The 23,062-nt window shown below is 39.0% G+C and overlaps 1 protein-coding gene across 3 annotated transcripts in view; it reads right to left on the bottom strand.

The window, feature by feature from the left end:
• The window catches only part of uacab (uveal autoantigen with coiled-coil domains and ankyrin repeats b), a 47,161-nt gene that overhangs the window by 8,007 nt on the left and 16,092 nt on the right, over positions 1–23,062 (bottom strand). Inside the window, exons 1-15 of one of the 3 annotated variants that reach the window (XM_018683528.2) lie at positions 14,744–15,506; positions 13,869–13,999; positions 9,152–9,240; positions 7,997–8,061; positions 6,345–6,402; positions 5,664–5,734; positions 5,167–5,273; positions 4,223–4,404; positions 3,774–3,811; positions 3,202–3,258; positions 2,496–2,603; positions 1,953–1,985; positions 739–831; positions 184–214; positions 19–68 (exon numbers count right to left, since the gene is read on the bottom strand). In XM_018683528.2, the coding sequence (XP_018539044.1) occupies positions 19–68; positions 184–214; positions 739–831; positions 1,953–1,985; positions 2,496–2,603; positions 3,202–3,258; positions 3,774–3,811; positions 4,223–4,404; positions 5,167–5,273; positions 5,664–5,734; positions 6,345–6,402; positions 7,997–8,061; positions 9,152–9,240; positions 13,869–13,999; positions 14,744–14,779 (1,149 nt within the window). In that variant the 5' untranslated portion in view covers positions 14,780–15,506. Of the gene's footprint in view, positions 1–18; positions 69–183; positions 215–738; positions 832–1,952; positions 1,986–2,495; positions 2,604–3,201; positions 3,259–3,773; positions 3,812–4,222; positions 4,405–5,166; positions 5,274–5,663; positions 5,735–6,344; positions 6,403–7,996; positions 8,062–9,151; positions 9,241–13,868; positions 14,000–14,743; positions 15,507–23,062 lie in introns of those variants that run through there. The other 2 variants (XM_018683527.2, XM_018683529.2) reach the window with 2 other exon arrangements.

The following is a 23,062-nucleotide window of genomic DNA, read 5'->3' as shown; positions in this document are numbered from 1 at the left end:
AACAGATAAAAAACATACCTGATCAGAATCCAGGCTGTGAGCTTGTTTGACCAAAATGTTTTCTTTGCCTGCAAGAGACCAGTGTACAAACAACATTTTATAAACAGCTCATAATCTGCTAATGAAGTATGAAATAAGGGTAGCAAATTTTCTTCATGATTCCAGAAATGGAGGGAAACTAACCTTTGATAACAGACTGTCCAGAATAGTCCCCCTGTGAATTCATACAGATACATAAACATTTGACGTCTGAACTCAGATTGTTTAGACTTAAAACAAACTTCTAACAATTTACAGAATGTTTAAGGAAGACAGATTTATGTTAAAAAAAAAAAAACCCTACTGCAATGGTCATTACATTTATTATACAAATTTTCCAGTTCATTAGATATACCTTACTAAAATGAACACAGGTCAAAACAATGATTTTGTAACAAATCCTGCTTTCAGTTTCAACAAAAACTGAGCATTATAACCTTCATGAAAGCAAGATTTGCTGCAAAAGGCAGATCAGTTTTAGCAAAGTGTTCCTACTAAACTGGCAACCAAGTGTAAGCATTCTAACACAGAACTTTATTTCAGACTTTCAGACTTCAGATATGAATCCTGAATTCTCAGGGCAACAACACCAAATATACTCTATGTATTAAGTCTCAATAATAATCAAAAACGCTTAAGTGCACTGATTTCCTTGAGGATTACAGCTTCAAAGTAGAAATCATATATGTACATACATACCAAAGTACTCCGGAGTTGGACCTTGACAGTCTCCGGGCCTCGAGCACCCTCCTCTCTTTCTTTGGTGCTGAGCAACACTTTCAACTGCTCCTTCTGTACAATAAAAAGAAAAGCAAAGAGGTGAGTGAGTCAAGCAAGAGGAACTAGACACGTTAAGATTAATAAATGACTGATGAATGAGTAGTGGTAACAGTATACAGTGGAGGTCTGGGTTCACTTCCAGGAACAGTTTATTTATATAATTTATCAAAAGGAATACAAACAGCTAAAAATATTAAAGAATACATTTAAATCTCATACAAATCAAAAATATTTTTACATCTTTTTACATGTGAGAAATCTTCAGTATGCCTGCCACACACCATTAGTTAAGAACTTTTTAAAAACTTAGACAGTGTGAACTATTAGTGTGAACTCTACAGTATGTGCTTTTGTCACTACTATAGGTGCTTCAAAAATATACGCCTAGTAGGAAAGTGCAGCTAATGTCAAAACTTTTAAGGCAGCAGAGTATAAGATATGGTGACATGTTTCACATACCAGGTTCTTTTCATCCAAACCAGAACTAGATAAAAAAAAAACATCTGGTGTGTGATACAGGAGTCTCTGCTAACCATCATTTCACTTACACTGCATTTACTTACATTACACATTTGTCCAAATTTAAACTTTCAGTTGCTGTTTCTTTATATACAGTTGCAGCTTCACAGCAAAAATGTAGATTTTTAAATTTTTACATTAATTTAGTTCTGTATAAGCAATAGTTTATTTTATTTTTTATTTTTTTATTTTTGACCAGTTATGACATTCTCTCTAGTTTCACAACAATTTTAAGACAGTGGAACAAACATTTTTTAAAATGTATTTTGGAAAATTGCTAAATTGAACACCTACAGCACTTGGCCTTGATTACTGAATGTGGGGACCTGGTGGGATGTTATTCAGTGCTACTGAGTCACAACTGAGTGGCATTTCAAACTGTGCTATCATTACCTTTTGTCCTTTCTTTCATTTACAACACCAACAACATTCTCCAAAATCTTTCCCAGTCTTTTATTTGCTGTTATATTTGCTATCCAGAGGTGATCAAACTGTTTGCACACTGCATTCATGGCCGTTGCCCTCACATGACTTTAGTTGGGCAAATGCATAATAACAACAAATTGGTTGTAGCATAGCATTGTTATGACCAGGAGAAAATTTCTGGTTCTTACCTCTTTCTGAGTGTCTTCCACTGTCATTTTTTCCTGCAGATGAAACAAAGAAAGAGAAAAAGAAAAAGAAATCATATAGACAGTCAGTTGAGAGATTAATAATTGACAATACACAATTCATTTTAGTGAATTTCCTTGCTCTACTGTGAATAAAAATTGTTCTTGCTGCCAATACTGAGGTATCCATTATGCTTATTGAATGCAGCATTTTACAATAAGTAATTAATCTTTTACATAAGCAGTGCTAAAAGCCTGCTTTGCCTCCTCTGAAAGAAACCTGTGTTTAAAAATATATATAAAATTTTCCCAAATCAATTACCTTTATAATCTTGGCAGAACCTGGGATTATGATATTTGGCTAAGAGAGCATGACTCATCGCAGCTTTTGTTATTTTATTTCCTTATATTTGACAACTAAATTTCTAAAAGGACCCTCAGATCTACCCATCCACTGAAAACCGTGGTAAATAAATAAGCCAGTAGTAAAAGAGAAGCATGTTTTGTCTGGCTCAGTAGCTTGTGTTATATTGGTGTATCATTTACCTGTGTGAGCTGTTGCTGTAGCATGTTGACCTTATCTAACAGGGTTCTCTGCTCCTGGTGGTACTTCCTGAGACTTTCCTGCAGGGTCTCATTCTGCCTCTCCAGGTCCTGAAAAACATAATCCACACATACAAGTTTAAAGCTTTCAAACTTACAACTGAGATAATGTTTTTTTTGGCCACTTGGGGGAGCTGAAACAAACTGTAAGCACTGAATGGACATATCATCATCTTTGAAGCTGATATGGCTAATACATCCAGTAGTGATGGAACAACAATGGCTTTCATTTAAAGAAAGCAAAACTACAAAAACTACAAAACTCTAGTCAATTGGAGTTGTAGATTTATGTGATAACTCTTTTGGATATTCATGTAAATTTCCCCATTGTGGGACTAATAAAGGATTATCTTATCTTATCACTGAAAGCGATCGCTTTCCTTTACACTGTTTTAACATTGTTCCATGGTGCACTGTTAGAATAAAAAATGGGTTGTAGCCTCTTTAAACCAATGAAAGTCTACTGAATGCACAAAAAGCTAATAATTTCTAATCACTTCATGGCTGCAGATGTCTTGATAGATCTTAATTTAGAATGCCAATGATTCAAACACAAACTTTGAATGTCATGAGTTGCTTGTGAGTGTTAAGAAACAGAGTTAATGTGTATTTGTGTTAAACAGGGAGGCTGAAGTTAAACAGCACTTACATGTATGATCTGATCCCTTCTGCTAGTCTCAGTTGCCTCTGATCTGTCCACTGAATGCTGAGGATGAGACATGATCTTTTTTACAAGCAAGGACTCGGAAAGAGTATGGCACAACTCTCACCTACAATCACTAGATGGCAGTCATGTACAACTGAGTGACAGTGAGTACCCTATTGGCTCTGACCAATGAAAAGATTGTACAGCACAACACCAAGTCAAAGAAAAATGATTTGAAATGTGAAACAGTAAGAAGAAAATGCAGATTCTTGAGGGTGTTCTTGCAACACACGCTTCAAAGTGTTGTGGCATTTGAATTTAGGACAGGAAGGATTCTGGCTTATTAAAGTCAAGATTGGCTCCAAGATGCAAGCAACATGAATTTATGTCATCTTTAACAAAGAGATTGTGGAGACAAAATGGCTAGAGAATGTCATTTCACTACTATTCCCATCTTGTATACATCAGGGGTCTTCTAAAATATGCAAAGCAGTGTGGAGAATAACAGCTTCTCCTCACTATAGGTGAGATTTAATGGATGATGTGAGCCAGTAAAGTGAATGCTGCAAGATTACCTGTCGCTTCCACTGTTCAATCTTTGCAGCCTCTTTATCTGTAAAAAAAAAGAGGACAGCAAGTTCAGATTTAATTTTTTCACCCATATGTTATCAAGATTTGACAAAAACTGGTTATGTGAAAGACGAACAGTGAAAGATGTGCATTCAGGAAATAATTGTTAAAATCAAGACTATGGCAAAAGATATTAGGAGATACTGAAAGAAGAGAACTGTTGAAAAAGTGACATAAAGATTAGAAAATAAAAATCCATGCAGAATGGGGCAACAATATTTCTGCAACAATAATAATTCTATGTTCTACAGTAAATCTAAAACAGTGTAAAAATACGTTAACAAATTAATGGAAATGTAAAGACAAGGGTATCAGGGAATCGGCTATTTTTGGGCGTTTTTTTTTTTTTTTTGGTATTTTGGTCTAATCAGTCTGGTGGTGTTTTGCCATCTACCTCTGGTGGCTTTGTCGAGGTAACTTTTGACCATTGCCACAAGCTCCGGGTTCTTGCTGAGGCGAGCGTAGTGAAAGGCATCGTGACCCACTCCGTCAACTGTCTTCACGTCAGCGCCACTTTTCAGCAACACCTCCACTGCGTCCTTACAGCCATACTCACAGCCCAGAATCAGTGCCGTCCTGATGGGGGGCAATGAAGACAGTTAATGAGCAAGAACATGCACAATTATGTTATTCTCTCAAATCAAAACCTGGCAAAAACAACAATTCATCCGGCATTTTGTTTAATTACTGTGTTCTGTAGTAGCTGAACTGATTTGTCCTGTTTTTGTCACCACATCTAGTTGTTTTTTTAAATTACATTTTAAAAAGGACTCTGTCTGCTGCTGAGAAACCACAATAAACATGTAGGCAAACTTGTGTTATACATTTGATGTAAAATGTAATATTAGAAATGAAAGACATTCTCAGGCACTACAGAAAAAAGTTTCCAAGATTTCAGGACTATAGTATGCCTTGTTGGCCAGACATGCCGAGTTGATGTTTTCTGTTTGACAGCAAATATGCAAATGTATTGTACAGATGTACAGTTGCATTTTATTTCTGTTGTAACTGTCAGTGTCTCCCTTTTCAAAATGATTGCTCCCTTTTCTATTCTTACAAGTATTTATCACTTGTCTAAACAAGGTTTTGTTAAAAGGTTTGTATAGTCCCTGTTACAACATAATTAAGGTAAACAGCCGTTAAGAAAAACCTTTTCTTGCATAAAATGTTCATAGCTGACATTTTATAGTATCCTCTGTGATTTGATGTTAATGTCAGGAAGACTGTCACTACTGTCTCTACAAGAAAATTGTGAGGACACAGCAGATTTCCAATTATTAAAATTGACATTTGCCAACCGTACTCAAGACAAACACCATGAGGGGTGACGTGTCTTACTTGTTTTGCTTGTCCCGTACGGTGATATCAGCCCCTCGCTCCAGCAGCAGCTGACAGATGCGTGAATGACACATCTGGGTTGCCAGCACCAAAGGTGTCCTGCCATCCTGGAGAAAAAAATCAAAGACAGACATGTGAATACACGTGTACACAAAATCACACTGTTATAACACAATAAAGTCCCCAGTCCAATCCCAACAGTCAATTTATCGCTCAACTCAAAGGGAAAAAAGGTCCAGAGTAATTAAGAATATAGAGAGTGCTCATTCATGTGAACTAACTAAAGATTTAGTGAATACCATTTTGTTTCCTCTAACTGTTCTGACATGCAGTTATGTAAGGTCAGTCAGCCACTAACAAGGTAGAAGCTTTTATAGAGCTAGCAGATTGATCTCGGTCTACAATGACAACTAAACACAGGGAAAATGAAAAAAATGTCTTAGAAGAGGAGCCATTAAAACACACTGTGTGAAATCAAGTGCAATATTAATTCTCACAAAATCACTGGCATTCACAGAAGCCCCGCTGTCACAGAGAAGTTTCACGCTGGATGAGCAGCCTGCCATGACTGTGGAGAAAAAGAGCACACAGCTGCAATCATTTCAACCCATTTACCACAGAAACACATAGACATCAACTCAGGTCAAGTGATGACGTGGACCTGGGTTTATATGTTGAAAAATGAGCAGTAAAACAAGGACTGTTTTTAAAATCAAAGGGAGCTATTATACTGGAATTTTTGTGTAACATGTATAATTGACAATAACATTCAGAGTTGAGTAGGGTAGTGTAAGGACTAGAGTAGAGTTGAGTAAAGTCCTCATGAAGTGTAAGTAGTTTAAAGTGGAGCAGAGTTAAGACTGGAGTAGAATGAAGTCAGTACAAGAGTAGTGAGCAGAGTGGAGTCAGTGGAAAAGTATACAGTCAGTACTAGAGTACATTAGAGACAGCATGATACTACAGTAGAGTACAATCAGTGCTAGCGTACAGTGGAGTGGAGTGTAGTCTGTTTTAGAGTATAACTACACACTACACCACAGTAGAGTCGAGTCGGTACTAAAGTAGTGTTGAGTAGAGTCAGCAGCACTGTATGGCAGTGTACACACAGTACAGTCAGTCAGTAGTATAGTAGAGTAGGTCAGTACTACAGTTGAGTCAGTACTAGAGCAGAGTCTTACCAGCATCATGCAGAGCTGTTCTTCCTTGAAGGTCCACATTTCCAACTGGACAGTTGTGCTGTAAGATAACATAAACACAGGTTGGCACAACAGAACCAAGTGAAGTAAACTGTTTTATTGATGCTTAAATATCACTACTAACAAATAATATATATCTGTAAATAATAAATTACAACATTTATAATATAGCTAGGGAGCCCCACTTGAATTAGGTTTTTTAAACAACAGTTGTGAAAATAATTAATGAAATTTTAACAGACAGGATGATGGTAGGTGGGTGGGGGAACCTAAATCCAGCTGAGAAACCAGTGCTAAGAAAACACATATGTAAGGAGAATCAGTAATTGCAATCAGTAATCAAAACTGCATATAGTATAGAATGATGGCACAGAGTCATTCTGCAAAACACTAAAAGGATTCAATTGTAATTTTTGCCAAGTAAATAATAAAGTTTGTGGATATGATGCCATTGAGTCACCACTAACTGGTTCTCTGCATTATGTAGCCAATTCAATAGGCCAAATATGATCTTCTCTAAGTGGATAATCAAGTTAGCTTAATTTGATTGTTGAGTGTTTGACATGAGCCTGGATTTTCAGTAATTCAAAGTCATGATATAATAAAAGGAATATGGAAAGATCATTGGCTGTCTCACCTCAAACCTCTACACCTGGATGTAAGTAATTCTTTTTAAAGAATGTAAAAGAAAATGTCTCAAAATCATTTATTTCTACTTTCCAGCAGTGGAACCTGAGAGTTTACAGCAGGCAGGTCATATTAGTTTAAGTGGTGCTGTGCTGATATGCTTGTGACATCTCTACACAGCCAGTCAGCTGGTTGGACACCAGTGACTGGTAGCACTGTGGTGATGAGGGCCTGCTATGAAAGCCTTGAGGACTTAATGCTAACAGGGGCCTGATGTTGCTGGGTAAGCTTGCCAGCGAGCTCTGGTCCCCCACTATAAAAACCCAACTCTCTCTAGCAACAAGGGCCAAAAATTAGCAGCACGCTCAAATGACAAAGCTTGGGGGGTGGAGGCGGTGGAGCGGCAATGGGAGCTGGCAATAGAGCATGGAGGGTCGGAGGGGGGGATACCCTATACCTTCAGGGTTTGGGCTGACGGAGGGAGATAGTGGAGCGGGTGGGGGTGGTGGGTGTTGGCGTCCAGCTGCTATGTCTGGTGTGATGACGGCACCAGGCATGGACGGCAGGTTTGCAGGAGGGAAGGCTTGTCAACACCACTGACAACCCCCTGCCAACAGCCACGACCTCTGTTAGATCACTGCCATGAGAGAAATGGGCGCGGGGGGGAAGGGCTACAACGTTATGAGAGCACTATATTGCAGAGGTAGCCCCCTCATTGTAAACACATAAATCCTCAAGAGAGGCATGGTGACTCAACATGGCCTACTGTTGGCCGATACGGAGTGGGCTCAGCTGCCAGAGCTGTTTGGCAATAATTATTTAAAGGAGCTGAAAGGGAAACTGCCCTGACTGGCCAGTGACTGAGAAGCTGCTCTGTGGAACATACAGTACATGCAGTAGAGTGTGTAGATACATAACACACCAATATGACTGACAAAAAATATATCACAATACTGTATTAGTCATACAAATATAGAGCAACATAGTGGGGACAAACTGCTTTTTACCTGCAAGAGTTTCTGTACACACAGAGAGTGTCCATTTCTTGAAGCAAGGTGAAGAGCGTTTTTACCTGAAAGTGATAAAGCAGAAAATTAAGTGCATTCACAATATAGGGTTTGCATGTATGTATTTTTATAGCCAAATGCCACAATTATCATTTATCAATTTTGACCTGTAGTAGTACTATGGAGCTATTTCTCTATGTGTGTTTTGTGTTTATCTACACAGTCCTAGACCACAAGGTTATTAGACCACAAGGATGCACAACTGATATAAACATAATTTTTGTTTGCTTACAACTATACAAGCAGCATTTCTGCTGATGCTAAAAAGCCAAAGTTTTATTGCAAAACAGGCATTTGTGTTATCTGAATAGAGAGTATGTACAGTAAGTGATTACCTCAGTTACAACGGATCTCCATGGAAATGTGTTACTTAATACAGAAATATTATACATTATATGCGCCATTTTACTCATTTGTTTTCATGTATCACAGAATTAATTCTCCCAATTCTAAGTGACCAATCCCCTTACAGTCCTGCCACTGCAGTGTGACCATAACATATTCCCAGCCAACCAGTAGGATTTGCTAGTCCAGTGACAAGGATTTTCACCCTCACCCGGCTCAAGTTTCATACAATAGCTTTTTTTAGTCAAATTAGTTCAGGAAGCCACTTCATTACTGCACCAAGAGTGAGTGTAATTTGTTGCTTCCGTCTTTGCCTCGCTTCCTAACCCTTTTGTCTACACTGAAAACAGGGATGGATCAGTTCAAGTCTCTTGGTCACTACTCAGCCTAATCTCACACCCAGATTTATGCTGCCATAGTGAAGGAAATGAACACATTTGCTGCTGAGCAGCACTCTGTGGTAGGCTAATATAAATAAACCACTAATAAAAGCAATTTTCTGCCCAACACATCCTCATCTCCTTCCTTGTGCCACGTGCAATGAGTACCTTATAACCTGCCTTAACTGATAATGTGAAAATGTTGTGATGAAATCAGACTTGCTGTAGGTAGAACTGCTTCTCTGGTTGTTTACCAAGTAAAGTGTTAAATGTTTGTGGTGTAATTAAATTGTATTATGTTATACAAGGTGTTTATAGTATTAAATCTACTGTCACTGATAGTGTGAGTGTGGACCAAACATTATCTCACCTGTGGCATCAGTCGCAGTGACATCAACATTGTGTCCCAGGATGAGATTGAGACAGTCTAAATGTCCTCGTGTTGCAGCCAAATGAAACCTGGAAAACAAGAAGATTTAAGAGAGGAAACACAGCATGAGATGGAGGGAGATGGCAAAGTGTAGACAGCAGAGAGTAGTGAAGGGTAAGTGAAAAATAGGTGTTAGGGTGTAAAGAGAAGGGGGTGAGGGTGAAACTTAAGGACCAGGCAGAGATTGCAAACGGATGCCTGGCTCCTCTCCATCAGCAAGATCAGCATTCTCGAGGCGAATAATAAGAAACCACAGGGCCAGTAACGACTCCAGAGCAACCAAGAGCTACACAAACAGCATTTTCCTACTGTATCAGCTTCTTATTGTATCCTGCTGTTTTATATATGAACACCATCAAACAATTAAAACTAAATTTATAGACTAAAAACAAGGTTGCACATGTACAACAGTTAAATTTTTTGCTTTCTGTTTTTTGTCAGTGAAGGCACCACCTTTGGCCCTATTCAAATTTAGGAAATGTTGATATTGATAAGAGCTCAAGTTTAAGAATTATCTTACTATTACACAATGTCAATATTCATGACAGTTTTGCGTCTCTGTGCACTGTCTAGTTTGCATAATGTGATAAACCTAAATGGCCAAACAATATGAGCCTTTAGTCAAATCACTTATCGAAACATTTTTATTTATGAGTTGGCAATAGCAACTTGGAATCAGCAGCTGAAACTAACTAAGCTAACATGGATGAAAAGTCCTTAAAACTGATTGTCTGCATTTCTATAACAACCAGGGAAACTCCATCTGCTAACAAGGATCATGTGATTCAGTTAAAACCTCCAGAACAGCTACTACATGAACCTTGAAATGTGATTGTTTAATCAAATTTGTATTCATGTTTGACTGCCACAAAGTCTGCAAATTCCCTTGGTAATAGCCTTCTCAATTAAACAGTTTCCCACCACACGTGTTGGCCAACATGTCTTTAATCATCACTTTTGACTGGAAACATTCCTGCTCCCCTTCTCTGATTTAACCCACAGCAGCAGTGCTGCCACTAACTGTGAAGGTCTGCAAAGCACTTGTGTGAAAACCTATCTCAGTCTGTCGCCCATCGAGCCACATGAACCTGTTTATACACTAACCCCGAGATATCTGCCAAGGAGACAGCTAGGCTGTCACCTCAACGCTGGTGTGGGTATTAAAAGCCGTGTTGATGGCCAAGAGATGCTGGTTCTCTGGGGAGCAGTGGAGGGTCCTGACCTCTCGGGGCAAACAGCAGACAGGAAGCAGACCAGAGCTATCCAAGTTAGCTGGGACATGAGTGATTTGTCAAGTTCATGAGCCACAGAACTCTCCAGAAAGTAACTGGGGGAACGCCTCTGAACAGAGACAAAAATACGTACGCAATTGCAATATTTAACTGGGTTAGTTGATTTTCATGACTTTGTGATGAACAAGGAATGACAAATGTTTTACACTGAAAAATCATGTATTTGCAATTACATTGTGACTATATGCCTCAGATCAAACAAACTGTCGTCAGCAAAACTAAGGCTGGCAACAAAAACTAAGGCTGGCAACAAAAACTGAGAAACCCGCCAGAAAACAATATAAAATATCTTTTAAAAAAATGAACTCTGTGGAAATATATTCTGCCTGCCCTGCTGGAGAGTAATGGTTCTGGCTTTAAGAGGGGACATTCAGCTATGTTATTTCATCTTCACACCTGCTCCTTGGGCAGCATTCAGGTTGACAGTCTACAGGATACAGTTGCTATTTTTAGAAGAGTGGACAGGGAAGAGTAAACCAGAGACTATATGCTGGTAGCTGAACCATATATGATAGTATAGTATATAGGTGTGTCTCTAAAGACACAAAAGTCAAAATACTGAGGCTGCTGCAGTGTCAAATACTTTCTTGTTCTAACACAGATAAGTATTTATACTGCCTGACAGCTTCACTAAAGCATGTACTTTACATTTAAACTGGGTTTTATCTCAACCTGAGAGTATAAAATCTGTTTTGTATTCAAAATAAATGTTTTAGCTGCATTACAAGCATCTTTTTATCACTACATACAACTACACTAGTGTATATATTTCCCCTTACTTATTTCTGTCAAACTCGCTCCATCATTTCTGCTCAATGTTTTAAAAAGTCTAGAGTTTTTGGAGTTGCTGGGAGTGAGTAATGGACATTAATTCATCAGGTGGTCAGAAAAAGGATTGTAGACATCCAAATGTTTAAGTGTTGTGTCCATCATCTTGTTTTGAACATCTTTTACGCCCTAGAGGACAAAAACTGTAACAGCACAGTTTTAAAGAAACCAAATCAATCCCCATAATCCTTTACATTAAAGTTTGTGATTGCTGATCTTTTTGACTTTGTTGTTCCTCCACAGTATGTAAATCCATTAATGTTTTGTAGTTGTCAGACCTTCCCATGAGCACATAAATGCACCAATGTGACACCACTTTAATCCTAAATTTAATCATGGTATTGACTGGGATGGATGGATGGATGGATGGATCAATGCTGTGCAACATTGTCTTTGTCAGCTGAATTTTGTTAGATAACAACATAATATCAAGGACTGTTTAGTATTTAGGAAATACATGTTCAAGAAAAAAAAACTGCATATCCTGAGTCCGTTCTTAATCTGTCATAAGATCAAGCTGAACATCACACAGATCCAACTGTGTAACTCCCAGCTTGCTGTTGTTATTATTAAAAGACACTTGAGCACAAAATTCATTGCTGCTAATCCTGATAAACAATGGGCACGCAGCAGTATCTTAAGTCAGCACTAGTTTCATGCTGCAGGGCCAAGCAAGCAACTGTCTTGAGTGGTGTGCCGTTATGTGGACTTCTTTTGCTGCTAAGCCCTCGTCAGCTAGCTATCACAACTGCACAGAATGAGCAGGTGTAATTGGTGGTCTTACCTCACTGGGAGCCAGCTAATGCCACAGCAGAGATGTAGACTGTTTACTCAGCTGGGAGCCGTGATAGAACAGTTACAGCTGAATTCATTAGCTGAACACAGCAAGGCTAATCCAAGGCACACCAAATTATATATCAGGGGTAACAGTTTGTAATTAGTTTCCCCACAGAGGTCCATGATTACAAGGGATCGCCATTCGACATTCCTTTGTTGGCCAGAATGATATAGACACATGTTGGTCTGTGTGTGGCCCACTGAACTATAAGCAGACTTGCTGAGTTGCGTTTGTGGCTCACTTTTGTTTTGGGCAGACTTGGCAAAAGCATGACCTCTTTCCAAAAATGTCCAGTTAAGGTGATGTACTGATTTTATGTTTAACTAGTTTATCTTCTCTGCAGGGGAACACTTAATGATGAGTGTGACTGTGTTTAGGGTAGAACAACCTCTACAGTCTGTCATTGCAAAATTGGCAGCCGCAGTTCTGAATTTAGTTCTGACAAATTTTAGCACCTTATTATGAGACCAGGCATTTAACAGGTTGTGTGCGTTTAATTCTGTTTATTTACATGCCTGCATGTATACAATCACTGGTCTGTGCAGTGGTGCCAATTTCACACACTGGTGCTGAAAATACTCAGCACCTTTGCTTCTGGGATCTGGTGCTCCATAGTTATATGCTTTAACAAAGCCTTTGTCAAAATAAACCTAAAGCACAGGCCAGACACCAGTGACTTCTTCATATATCTGGGATTAAAGTGAGGGCGCCTGAACTCCCAAAATGCTGGTGTTGGAATCTGGTTAAAATTAGGAAGAAAACAAAGTACCTGCTTTTTTAAATAGCTCAGTGCATTGTTTTCCAAAATAAAGGTCTGTATGAGATACCTGAAATATCTGTGTGGTCTTGAATGGTCAAGATGCAACATTAGTAAATTCCTTGTATATATTTGAGTTAGGCTGACCTACTTTTCTTGACACATTCATTCATTTCTTCATATCCTATCTTTCTGTTCACCCTGTTCACCTCATGAAGGGTGTAAATCCTGCCCTTTGCAAAGCAAATAAAAAAATAAAAACAAACAAACCATAAACCTGAAGTTCTCACTAATAAATTCCCAATGATAAATAGAATATACGATCCTCATAATGATCATAATAATGGCCTGCAGCTGGGCCTAAATGTATTACTTGGTGTTGCAAGAAGTGGATCTGATTTGAGTTTGTAGGGAGTCATTTCCTGTGGGGACTACATAAACAGCCTTCAGCCAATGTGGTCAAGCCTTCACTGGCCACAAACATTCTTTATACCAACTCCCACACCGACCTCCAGTCAGATGGACACTAAAAGGGAAATTTCTGGGTATAAAAAGGGACACATAATAACAAGCAACTGCAGTGCCTTTCATATGCAGTGCAGCTGGATCAAGGTTTAATGAAGAAACATGTGGCCATGGGAAATCTGGAGAGGTTTTGGGATTTGTAAACTTGGGATTGATGTCATTAAAGGGGTGAAAGGTAAAACTATTTGGAGTAAGAGTGACGTAATTGTAAAGGAATTGCCATCTACATGTTTTATCTAAGAAACAGGGTCAGAAGAATGGGGAGACCTCCATAATGTGATGCTCAGCATTTTTAGATTTGCAAATATTCAAAAAGGCACAGTAGATGAAGACATCTCTTCATATCTCTTTGACTTGTATGACAACACACTGAAGATGAATGTGTGTGTCTAGATGTGTGTGTCTGTGTTTACTCACGCAGAGCGTCCTTCCACATCAAGCTTGGTGGGGATGATGCCCTTCTTGCTGAGAACAGCGGCCACCTTGTCCACCTCGCCACGTTCCACTGCCTTCATCAGCCGATCATCATACTTGTTCCAGTCTGTGTTCTGACAAGGATGATAGTTAACAATCAGACATACACTATATTTGACAGTATGTCCCAAAACAAATACTTTATCAACAAATATTTTATCCAATGCATGCTGAAATTAATAATAGAGAGAAATACCCATGATTTAGTTTCCTGTTCTTTGAGATGACCAATAAATCCAACCATGATAAATACAAAGTCCATTGCTGACATAAAAATAACAATTATGGCAATGAATTTTTTTCCTTTTGTGGAACAATAATAAACTGAACTTAATGCAGAATGTGCCAAGAATGTGCTGTAATACAGTTTCCCTGAGTCCCCCATGAGTGATGGCTAAAAAGCATGGGAACAGTGCAATCTTAAGGTTTCTGGGAAGCACATTTAAGTGGGTAGCTTAGTCCTGAAGGTTAAAAAATGAACAGAGAAAACAGACACAAATTAAAAACCATTAACTAAGATTCAAACACAGTCTGTGCGTACAAAACAGCAATGGACCAAAATAAAATAATAATACTTTACGTACATCACTTTGACAGCACATACAATATAGTGTAGTTATGAACCAGTTAATCAGTCACCAAACTGAAGATGATAATTTGCCTGGGGAGGAATTTCTTCACTGCATTACCACTTTGTTAAAGCACAACTTTCAGGTAATTCAACTTGCAATAAAAGCATAAGAACAGAGGAAACAGAAACGTAATGTAGCAAATAGCTTTTGGTGACAAACTGAAAATTACAGACAGCGAATACCTACAAAGTGCATGGAGGTGCATTTCAGCCAGCGGCTCATCTTGGGTGAGTGGAGCTGGTCCTTGCACCGTGCTACTGAAAAGGTTGCCACTGTTCCGGTTTTAAAAAAGCACAACTGAGAAAAACAAAAGTGTATAAAAAAATCCCCTCCGTTTCTAAGTGCACTCAACCAGTGAGTGCAGCAAAAAAATGGATGAGAAAACAAAAGGATGATAGTCTCTACTGCAGTGGAGGTCCTCGTATAGAAGGCTCAGCCTCTGGAGTTTCCCTCACTTGAAGCAGAAAAGTTTAGTTGGCAGGATTTTCTAAGCATTCCTGTGTTGCTCATGGGCTCTGCCTGTAAGTTCATCACTGCACAGCAGTTTGTTGTTGATGGTTAAAGGGAAGAAAAGGAGGAGTAAGAGAGGAGGAAGGAATGGAGGTGGAGAAGCAGAAGGGCCTGCCCTGCCAGCCCTGGGACCTGCCCTGGCCGGCAACTGCAACTCCTCCTCTGGGTAAAAGTCAGCTCAGCCTGGCTACCTCTTGCCTCCCCAAAGTGTCTTTCCCACTGTTCTTGCCTTTATCCTCAAGCCCTCTGTTTAACTCAGTCTTCTTTTGTTTTTAGTCTTCTTCTCCTTCTCTGGATTGTTTTTTCTCTGCAAGAGCTGCAAGCTACTCGTTTAGCAAGTAGTAACTGAAGAGCTTCTCTCTTCGCCTCCTCTCTATCAGTGGTCTCCAGCGTCTTCACCCCTCCAAATGGCAAGGTCAGTCAGGCTCAGTGGGGTAAATATGTGAGCTCTCCCAGGTTTAAAATACCACCCCCTCCCTGGTAAACAGCGGTGGTGCAGACAGCCCTGCAGACTGGTTACCTCTTTATTTTTTGACCCTCCAACCTTTCTGTAGTGACTGATAGGAAGACAGGGGCTAAGAATACATTCTGGACATGCCTGCACCATGAGTAATGGCGATAGTGTCTATCACCACTGCCAGCATGAAACAAGGCCAGCCAAAAAGACCTTGCTTACATTGCCACCACCCACCATGCTCCCCGCTTGCCTCCATCTGAAAATATTAATGTCAGAGGGGGATTATGGTTTGCACATTTGAAGTGGTCTTGGCACTGACCCTCGTGGGACACCACTGGGGCAAAGGCTGCCGTTAACCCATCCATCTAAAGAGAGTGGTGTGGCTCCAAAGCCCCCCTGATCCTAGCTGCACTGTGGCAAGGTTAGATGTCAACCTTTTACAACCAGCTGTCTAAAACTACAGCCCCAGCATAAACTACAACTACACTGCCTCTTCATTTACACTGATGCCTGCATGGTAAACACTGCAAAAGCACAACTTTCACTTTCATGAGGTAAAACATCACAGGAAAACAGGTACAGAGACAGCACTCTGAGGAATTGCAGAGGAGGTACAGGGGCACCCGTTCAATTTACACACTGCATCAGCTCCTTGCAGGCTTCTGTTACTGTCTGCTGCCAGACTGGCGTTAACAGAGCGGCACTGATATCCACAAACATGCAAAAAGACCTCCTCCACATGATATGTCATATGAAGAAGTAGGTGTCAACTTACGAAAGCTGCTCACCCTTGCATGGAGACAAAGGCGCCAAAATGGCACCTAGCCACGCAGCATACTGTACATCGGTCACGTAAATATCTCACACGGGTGTGCTACTGTGTGTGTGTGTGTGTGTGTGTGTGTGTGTGTATTTGTTTGGGAATCTGTTTATGTACTGGTTAATAATAGGGCTGTTAGCAAGCTAGAGTTGCCACTGCAGTAGTCACTCACTTTGAAGGAGAGCTGGTCATTAACTGACACAATCCAACATCATAGTAGTGATGTTTATTGTTTGTGTCATTAGAAAATATTGCTCTATACTATGTCTGGGTGTATTGAGAAATGTTTTGTGGATATGATACCCTTTTGCTGTTTACTCAGAGCTCTCAAATGATCTAAACATGTACTGTACTGACTTAAGACCACAAAAGGTGATGACAATAACACATGATCATATCTCCTTTCATATCATGGCGTCAATATGATGTCAGTGACCCCCCTACTTTACTTTCATATGCTGGAACAAGACCCTGCTGAAATAACAAGAATATTCAGGCAGATGAATGCATCTTAAATTTATTTTAAATTGCGTAACTAAACAACATTTAACACACACATTGGGCTAAAAGATACTGGGTAAAAAACATTGTGATTTTTAAGTTTAAACTTTTAACCATATTAACCATATCTTTTTTTCCCTCTGTAGAGAAAAGGCACCAGCTCTTGCTTCATGTAGTGTTTTTTTAAAACTAAGATAATAAATACCAGATGGAAAATTTTTGATTGCTGCTTTTGACTTTTTTAAAACTAATTTCTAAGTTGGATGCAAAAATCTACATTAATTGCTTTTTAGTCTATTTTCAATGTGATTGTGCACTGAACAAATCATCTTCTGGGCACTTGATGTGAATGTGTCAGTGAATCAGAATCAGTGGAAAAGTTTCCTTGATTCCTCGACTCAAAACACTGGAACAAGATTAGGAGCCAACAGCCATGTTATCGGCTCTGCAAGGCTGTACTCCATCTGAGCTAATCTGCATTATAACATGGTCACAATGACAATGCTATGTGCTGATTTAAGGAGGGATGATAGGAATATCAGTAATTGTAAATTTCCCCGCTGTGGGACTAATAAAGGATTATTTTAGGATTATCTAATTCTGCAAGTATTTGGCCATAAACCAAAAGACTGATGATGATGCTGGATGGAAAGTTATTAATTACCAAGTTCTTACAATTCCACAATTTCATGGCAATCCGTTCAATAGTGAGATGTAGATATTTCACTCAAAACAAAAAAAAATGTCAACTTTATTATCATGGTCAGGATTCCTGCAATGGCCATCATGATTATCTGGATTATCTGGATGAAATTGTTGATATTTCAGTCTCTACCAAAGCATTGGACCTACTAACTAACCGCAACATCCCTTGAGCCATGTCACTAGTGTGGCTATAAAAAGGAGATGAAGCACACAATGCAAAGAAGTAAAAACATTTGTAAAATGCTTAGTTTATGCACAAAATGCAAGCACTAAGAGGCAAAAGGAACACAAACTTGTTTGGACTTGCACTTTCTCCTGATTACACTGCATTCTCTGCAGTGTGAGTGTGACTATTTACATTTCAATGTTGATGCTGAAACAATATTCAACCCTAGTTGCGTGCAACTGAAACAAACACATTACACACATTAAGTTTCTATTTTAACACGGTGATCTCTGGGACAAAACATCAGCTGACACTGAATGAGCCAGGTTAGGCCTCTACCTGTCCACACAGATTATTCTGGGGTGTCTGGTAATACTTCAGTTGCAGACTCTTGTCATCTTCAGTTCAGGTTTTCCATCACTTTCTACAGGCTGTAACTCTTTCCAACACCTCAGTTTCCTGCCTCACTAAGCCCCTGGCCAGACTAATGGGTCTCCAATGTCCTCACAGATGAAGTCACCAGCAGGAAATATCTAACTGGTCATATGATAAGAGGCTGAAGCCGAGACCAGAACATAAAGCTATACACCAATATGTTAATTGATAGTCGTGTCCAATGCCAAGCTGCAGTTACTGATGTGGTTTCATTGAGATGATGCCTATGAGAATGATCGTGATCGTCCGAGACATCTGTGAAGAGACATTATGTCATGAAATGTAAGCCACTGACATTTTATAGGAGAAGAAGATGGGTACATGGAAGCACTGAACTTTTGCAGTACTTATTTTGTATCTTTACTTCTTTAAATTTGAGATGAAAAGATGGTAAAAGTGAGAGAGAAAAGGTGCTTTCACATTCAATTTGCCTGAAGGACAGGTTCAAAATGTTACTACTGCTGTTTATACTGGACACTAAGACACCCCTTGCAAACTTAACTCCAACCTTTTTACCAATTTTGATTTCTAAACCCTGATCTTAGTCTCAAGGAAACTTGGAGAAAATGCATTTTTGTGCAGAACCAGGACTGCAGATTTTGAAAGAGGTAATTTCACGGCCAGTATGGACAGGAGGAAGACAAGTGTAATCATCATAGTGACCTGTAACTTTTACTCTAAAACTAAAATTGTTAAACTAAGAGAAACTAACGTGAACCCATCCTTTAATGTCCACGTCTGGATTCTCAGAACTACAAATGACAAAACATGCTCTTACGATCTAATTTAAGTCACGTCTTGCCATTTTAATCATTTTTTTTAACTTTCCTATAGTATGTAGTAATGTATTATCTTCTGTTCACACAGCATTATCATTTGTATTTGCAGTGAGGTAGTGATAGAAGAAATAAAAATATTACATCCATGCCCTGTGAGGCAGCAGTGCTGTTTACAGTTAAATGCAACATGCATATGCTGGTGTAATGTTTACCATATCCACCGTCTTACTTTAGAGTGTCATCATGCTGAAACTTGCTAATTAGCACTACAACCGAAGTACAACTGAGGCTTACTGGCCATTCGTTTTGCGGGTCATAAATGAAAGTATTGGACAAATAATAATAATAAAAATGTAACCTCAGGTAAAGTCAGGAGATCATTAAAACCTCTAGGATTTATCATATTGTGACCATGACTGTCTGTACAAATGTCACAGCTACCTGTCCAGTAGTCAGTCTGAATCATAGGGGTGGACCACCTGACAGACTAACATTGCTGCTGCTAGCATGGCTACTTAAAGTAATCATTATGTTAATATAAAAGACTATGTCAAACAGACTAGTGTTCTCAACAAGTGTTTTTTTTTAGGCCAAGCAGGATCAAAATAACAAAAGTATTTGCTTTAATTCAAAATAAAACTAAAATGATTGCCATGTAAGGCCACCATTAAATGTAATAGTCACCACAATATCACACCACAACAAATAACAGTAAACCTAATCATTTTGAATTTTTCATGTACAAAAAGACACAGCTTCTTCTTGCAAGAAGCTGAAGTAGGTATACAAATACCATGTAAAAACCAAAAACCAAACCAAAGGTGAGAAAACGCCCTCAGAAATCAGATGTTGTGACCAGTCATATCACTTTTCAACACTAAGCACAAAATCTTTACTTCTAGTTTATGAAGAGGTCCAAACTTGACACCAATCATTTGCACTGTATTTTTATCTTTTATCCTCAGAGATACCTGTTGGTGACATTAAAATAGCTGCTTGCTGTGCAAATGTCTCAGTGACAAGTTGATTTATTAGTGCAATATACCCTGGCAGTGAAAAGCCAAAACTAGCTGCATCAGTGTTAATGAGTACCTTAAGAGCAAGCTCAAATACCAGAAACGGTGCCACAGAAATCTCTAGAAATTATGCGAGTCACAGCTGTTACCCAAGAAGGAGAATTAAATAACAAACAATGAGCAAACACTGCTGGTCGGAGTGGCTATCCATTGGACAAAATGAACATGAAAGAAAGAGGGGGGTATGCTCTTAGTGATTGGTTACAAATAAAATATTTTATTGTTTTATTGAGTCAGTTGTTCCGGGTGCTGTGGAGAAATGGACAGCAGCTATTATTAATTAAGTGGGAAAAACTGAAAAATGTCCACTGCTTTTAATTAACTAACTTCTGATTAGCACTCCCATTAGTCACATGAAGTGATGAACTGTGCAACTGTCTGGGCATGTAGAATGTAAGTGAAACCCCTCAGGGGCAGAGACAGAAAGAGTGGAGGAGGGGAGAAAGAGAGAGAATACGTGAGACGAACAAATTTGTCCAACAGCAAGTGGAGAGGTGAGAAAGTGATAAGATACAGAGCACTTGCAGTCAGTCTGTCGTGGGGCAGGTAAGTCAACGCCTCAGAATGAAAGTCCCCCATGAATTGGGCCAAGACCCCACTGATGGTTCAGACCAGGTGTCCAGAGCAAAGAGGCACTCTGTTTTTGGTTTGTACATGAGGCACTGGCAGCATATCTGCTAGCTGCTAAACACACTAGATGCAGGACAGACAGACACGCCCTCTGGTGGTGGTTCAACAGAAAAGCGACTATTTGTAACCTGGGAAACAGAGGAAAGGATGACCAGTGATCATCTTCAGTGTTGATACTTCCAATCCCTTGTCTCTTTGCATTATTCATATCTCAGTCGAGCTACTTTATGCTGCCCTAAAAGGGTTAGCATGGTTCCCATATCAAACTGTGCTCTCTCCTCTCTGCAGCTTTGTTTTCACTGTTAGCAACATGTATTCTGTAAATACTTGCAGGAGTTGCACACTCATCCTTGGAGATTTGCCTTTGTTCTCTGACACTGCAGTAACACCCAAGAATGCACCATTATGCGATTAGTAATAAGTGCCTATGAGAGGGCTTTAAAGGCTGGGTCGTTTTTTGTGTTTTATTGTTTTTACAACAATGAATCTCAGTAAATGTGCATTAATTGGGTTTCCATGAGCCATGACTAACAGAAAACTAATCTGTAAGTAAAAAAAAATCTCTACAAATTGACCTAATTTAAATATAAAACACAAACTGACTTTTTTAGAATCCCCTCCTATACCAAGACAAGGTTGTTGAAAAGCATGAATAAGACAAAGACACTAAAAAAATTCTAATGCGCTGAATACCTCCCACAGAGTAGAATAAGTGTGTAAATCTGCCTAAAACAGACTGCCCTTAAAAACAGATAAAAAAAATATACCACAGGTCTGCTTTGCAATAGCAAAGTTAATCCTGAGTTTGTTGGAAACAATAAAACACAATAAAATGTGGTTAAGTGGTATTACAGGACATTTGACCCCCTCAAGATATCCTCACTTGTGCTGCCAGTTGATTCAAAATGGAAACTTGTCTGTCCGGCTGCTGGGTCACACCATTTTAGATGAGTTATGACCCCTGAGGGCAAAGCCTGTCCTTGCTATTTTCTTCTACTTCCGACACCGACTGCCAGGGCAGGAGATCAGCTTTCCAGTTGCCCAAACCCTGTGAACTTTGCCCCTGCCAACTCCCCAGTCAAGACTCACCACAGGATCATGAAAAACAGGAAGGCCATAATATAGTTTCTGTCATTCATGAGCGATAGATCAGACCAGTCCATTATCAAATGCTGACATCTGAAAAAACTGATGTCCATTATTGAATCTGAACAAAACCTTTCTTACAGTAATTCTTTCTTATCTCTACCACCTTTATCCCAAATAAATTTGGAGGATGATAAATGTGCCATTATGTGTTTATCAGACCTTTAAAGCTTATTTTAACAATTGTGTGAAAAGAATAGTCTTACATCAAAAGAGAGAAAACCCACATCTTCAAAGGGCTCTCAGAGGAAAGACTTCACAGAAGACACAGATAGAAAGAAAACACCAATAAGATGGTACTCAAATTAAGAAACCAAAATAAACTGTATCCCATTTTTAGGGATGTTGGTCAGAATTTTGTACAAGCATTCATGGTACCTAGACAATGAAACATCACTTTGGTGTTCATGTGATATTTTGGTTTATGTCCAAATACATGCTTAACTACTGACATTCCCATCAGCCACAGCTGCACTTTGTGTTTAGTGATGATTAGCATGTTAGCATGTTAACAGGCTAAACTGGTGATGAACAGGGTAAACACTGGCATGCGTTTCTACCTCTGGCCTGCAAACTGTTGACTGGTTGGTTTGTGTAGAGAAAACAAAGCTTACTGTAAACAGGCAAGATGCTGTGAGACGCAAACTGATATAAAAACCCCAACTAAGATCCTTATTTCAAGTGCGCTGTAAACATATCGAAAGAATGCTCCTGAAACCTGAATAATTTCAATATATCCCACATCTTAATTGGAAATTTCTAAATTTGGAATAAGGCCAAATTCCAAAAATCCAAACAGAACATGCTGTTTACATGGCCGATATCAAATATCGTAATGATAGTGGAATATTAGGGTGCATGTAAATGTACTGATTGTGAGCATGTTAACAGCATTTACCTCAGCACTGCTGTGACAAAGCACAGCCTCACAGAGCCTCTATTGGAGTGGATGTAGACACTTTGCCTTCTTCACACAATATTCCTGAATATGCTTTCAAAATGCTTTTTCTAATTATAGTTTTTTGTTTTTTTTTTAAAAACAACCAAATGTTTCACAGAATTCTGTTGCCATCTTAAAAGAAATAAATCAACAATTCAGAACAAAAATTCCTGGAATTATTATGAAGGCTCCAGTTCTGTGGCTTTTGTATGATGTTAAAATATTCATTTCCTGCAAAATGTCAGTGGCTTAGCTGACACATTTTAATAGCCATCATTGAAATAACAACGTCCCCCAGCGGGACAATTAAAAACAAACTGGGTTATGAGTTTTGGCAGTG

This window comes from Lates calcarifer, linkage group LG2 (genome assembly GCF_001640805.2).
Source record: "Lates calcarifer isolate ASB-BC8 linkage group LG2, TLL_Latcal_v3, whole genome shotgun sequence".
In the NCBI taxonomy this organism is placed as follows: Eukaryota; Metazoa; Chordata; class Actinopteri; family Centropomidae; genus Lates; species Lates calcarifer.
This window is presented reverse-complemented; position numbering and strand designations above follow the sequence as displayed.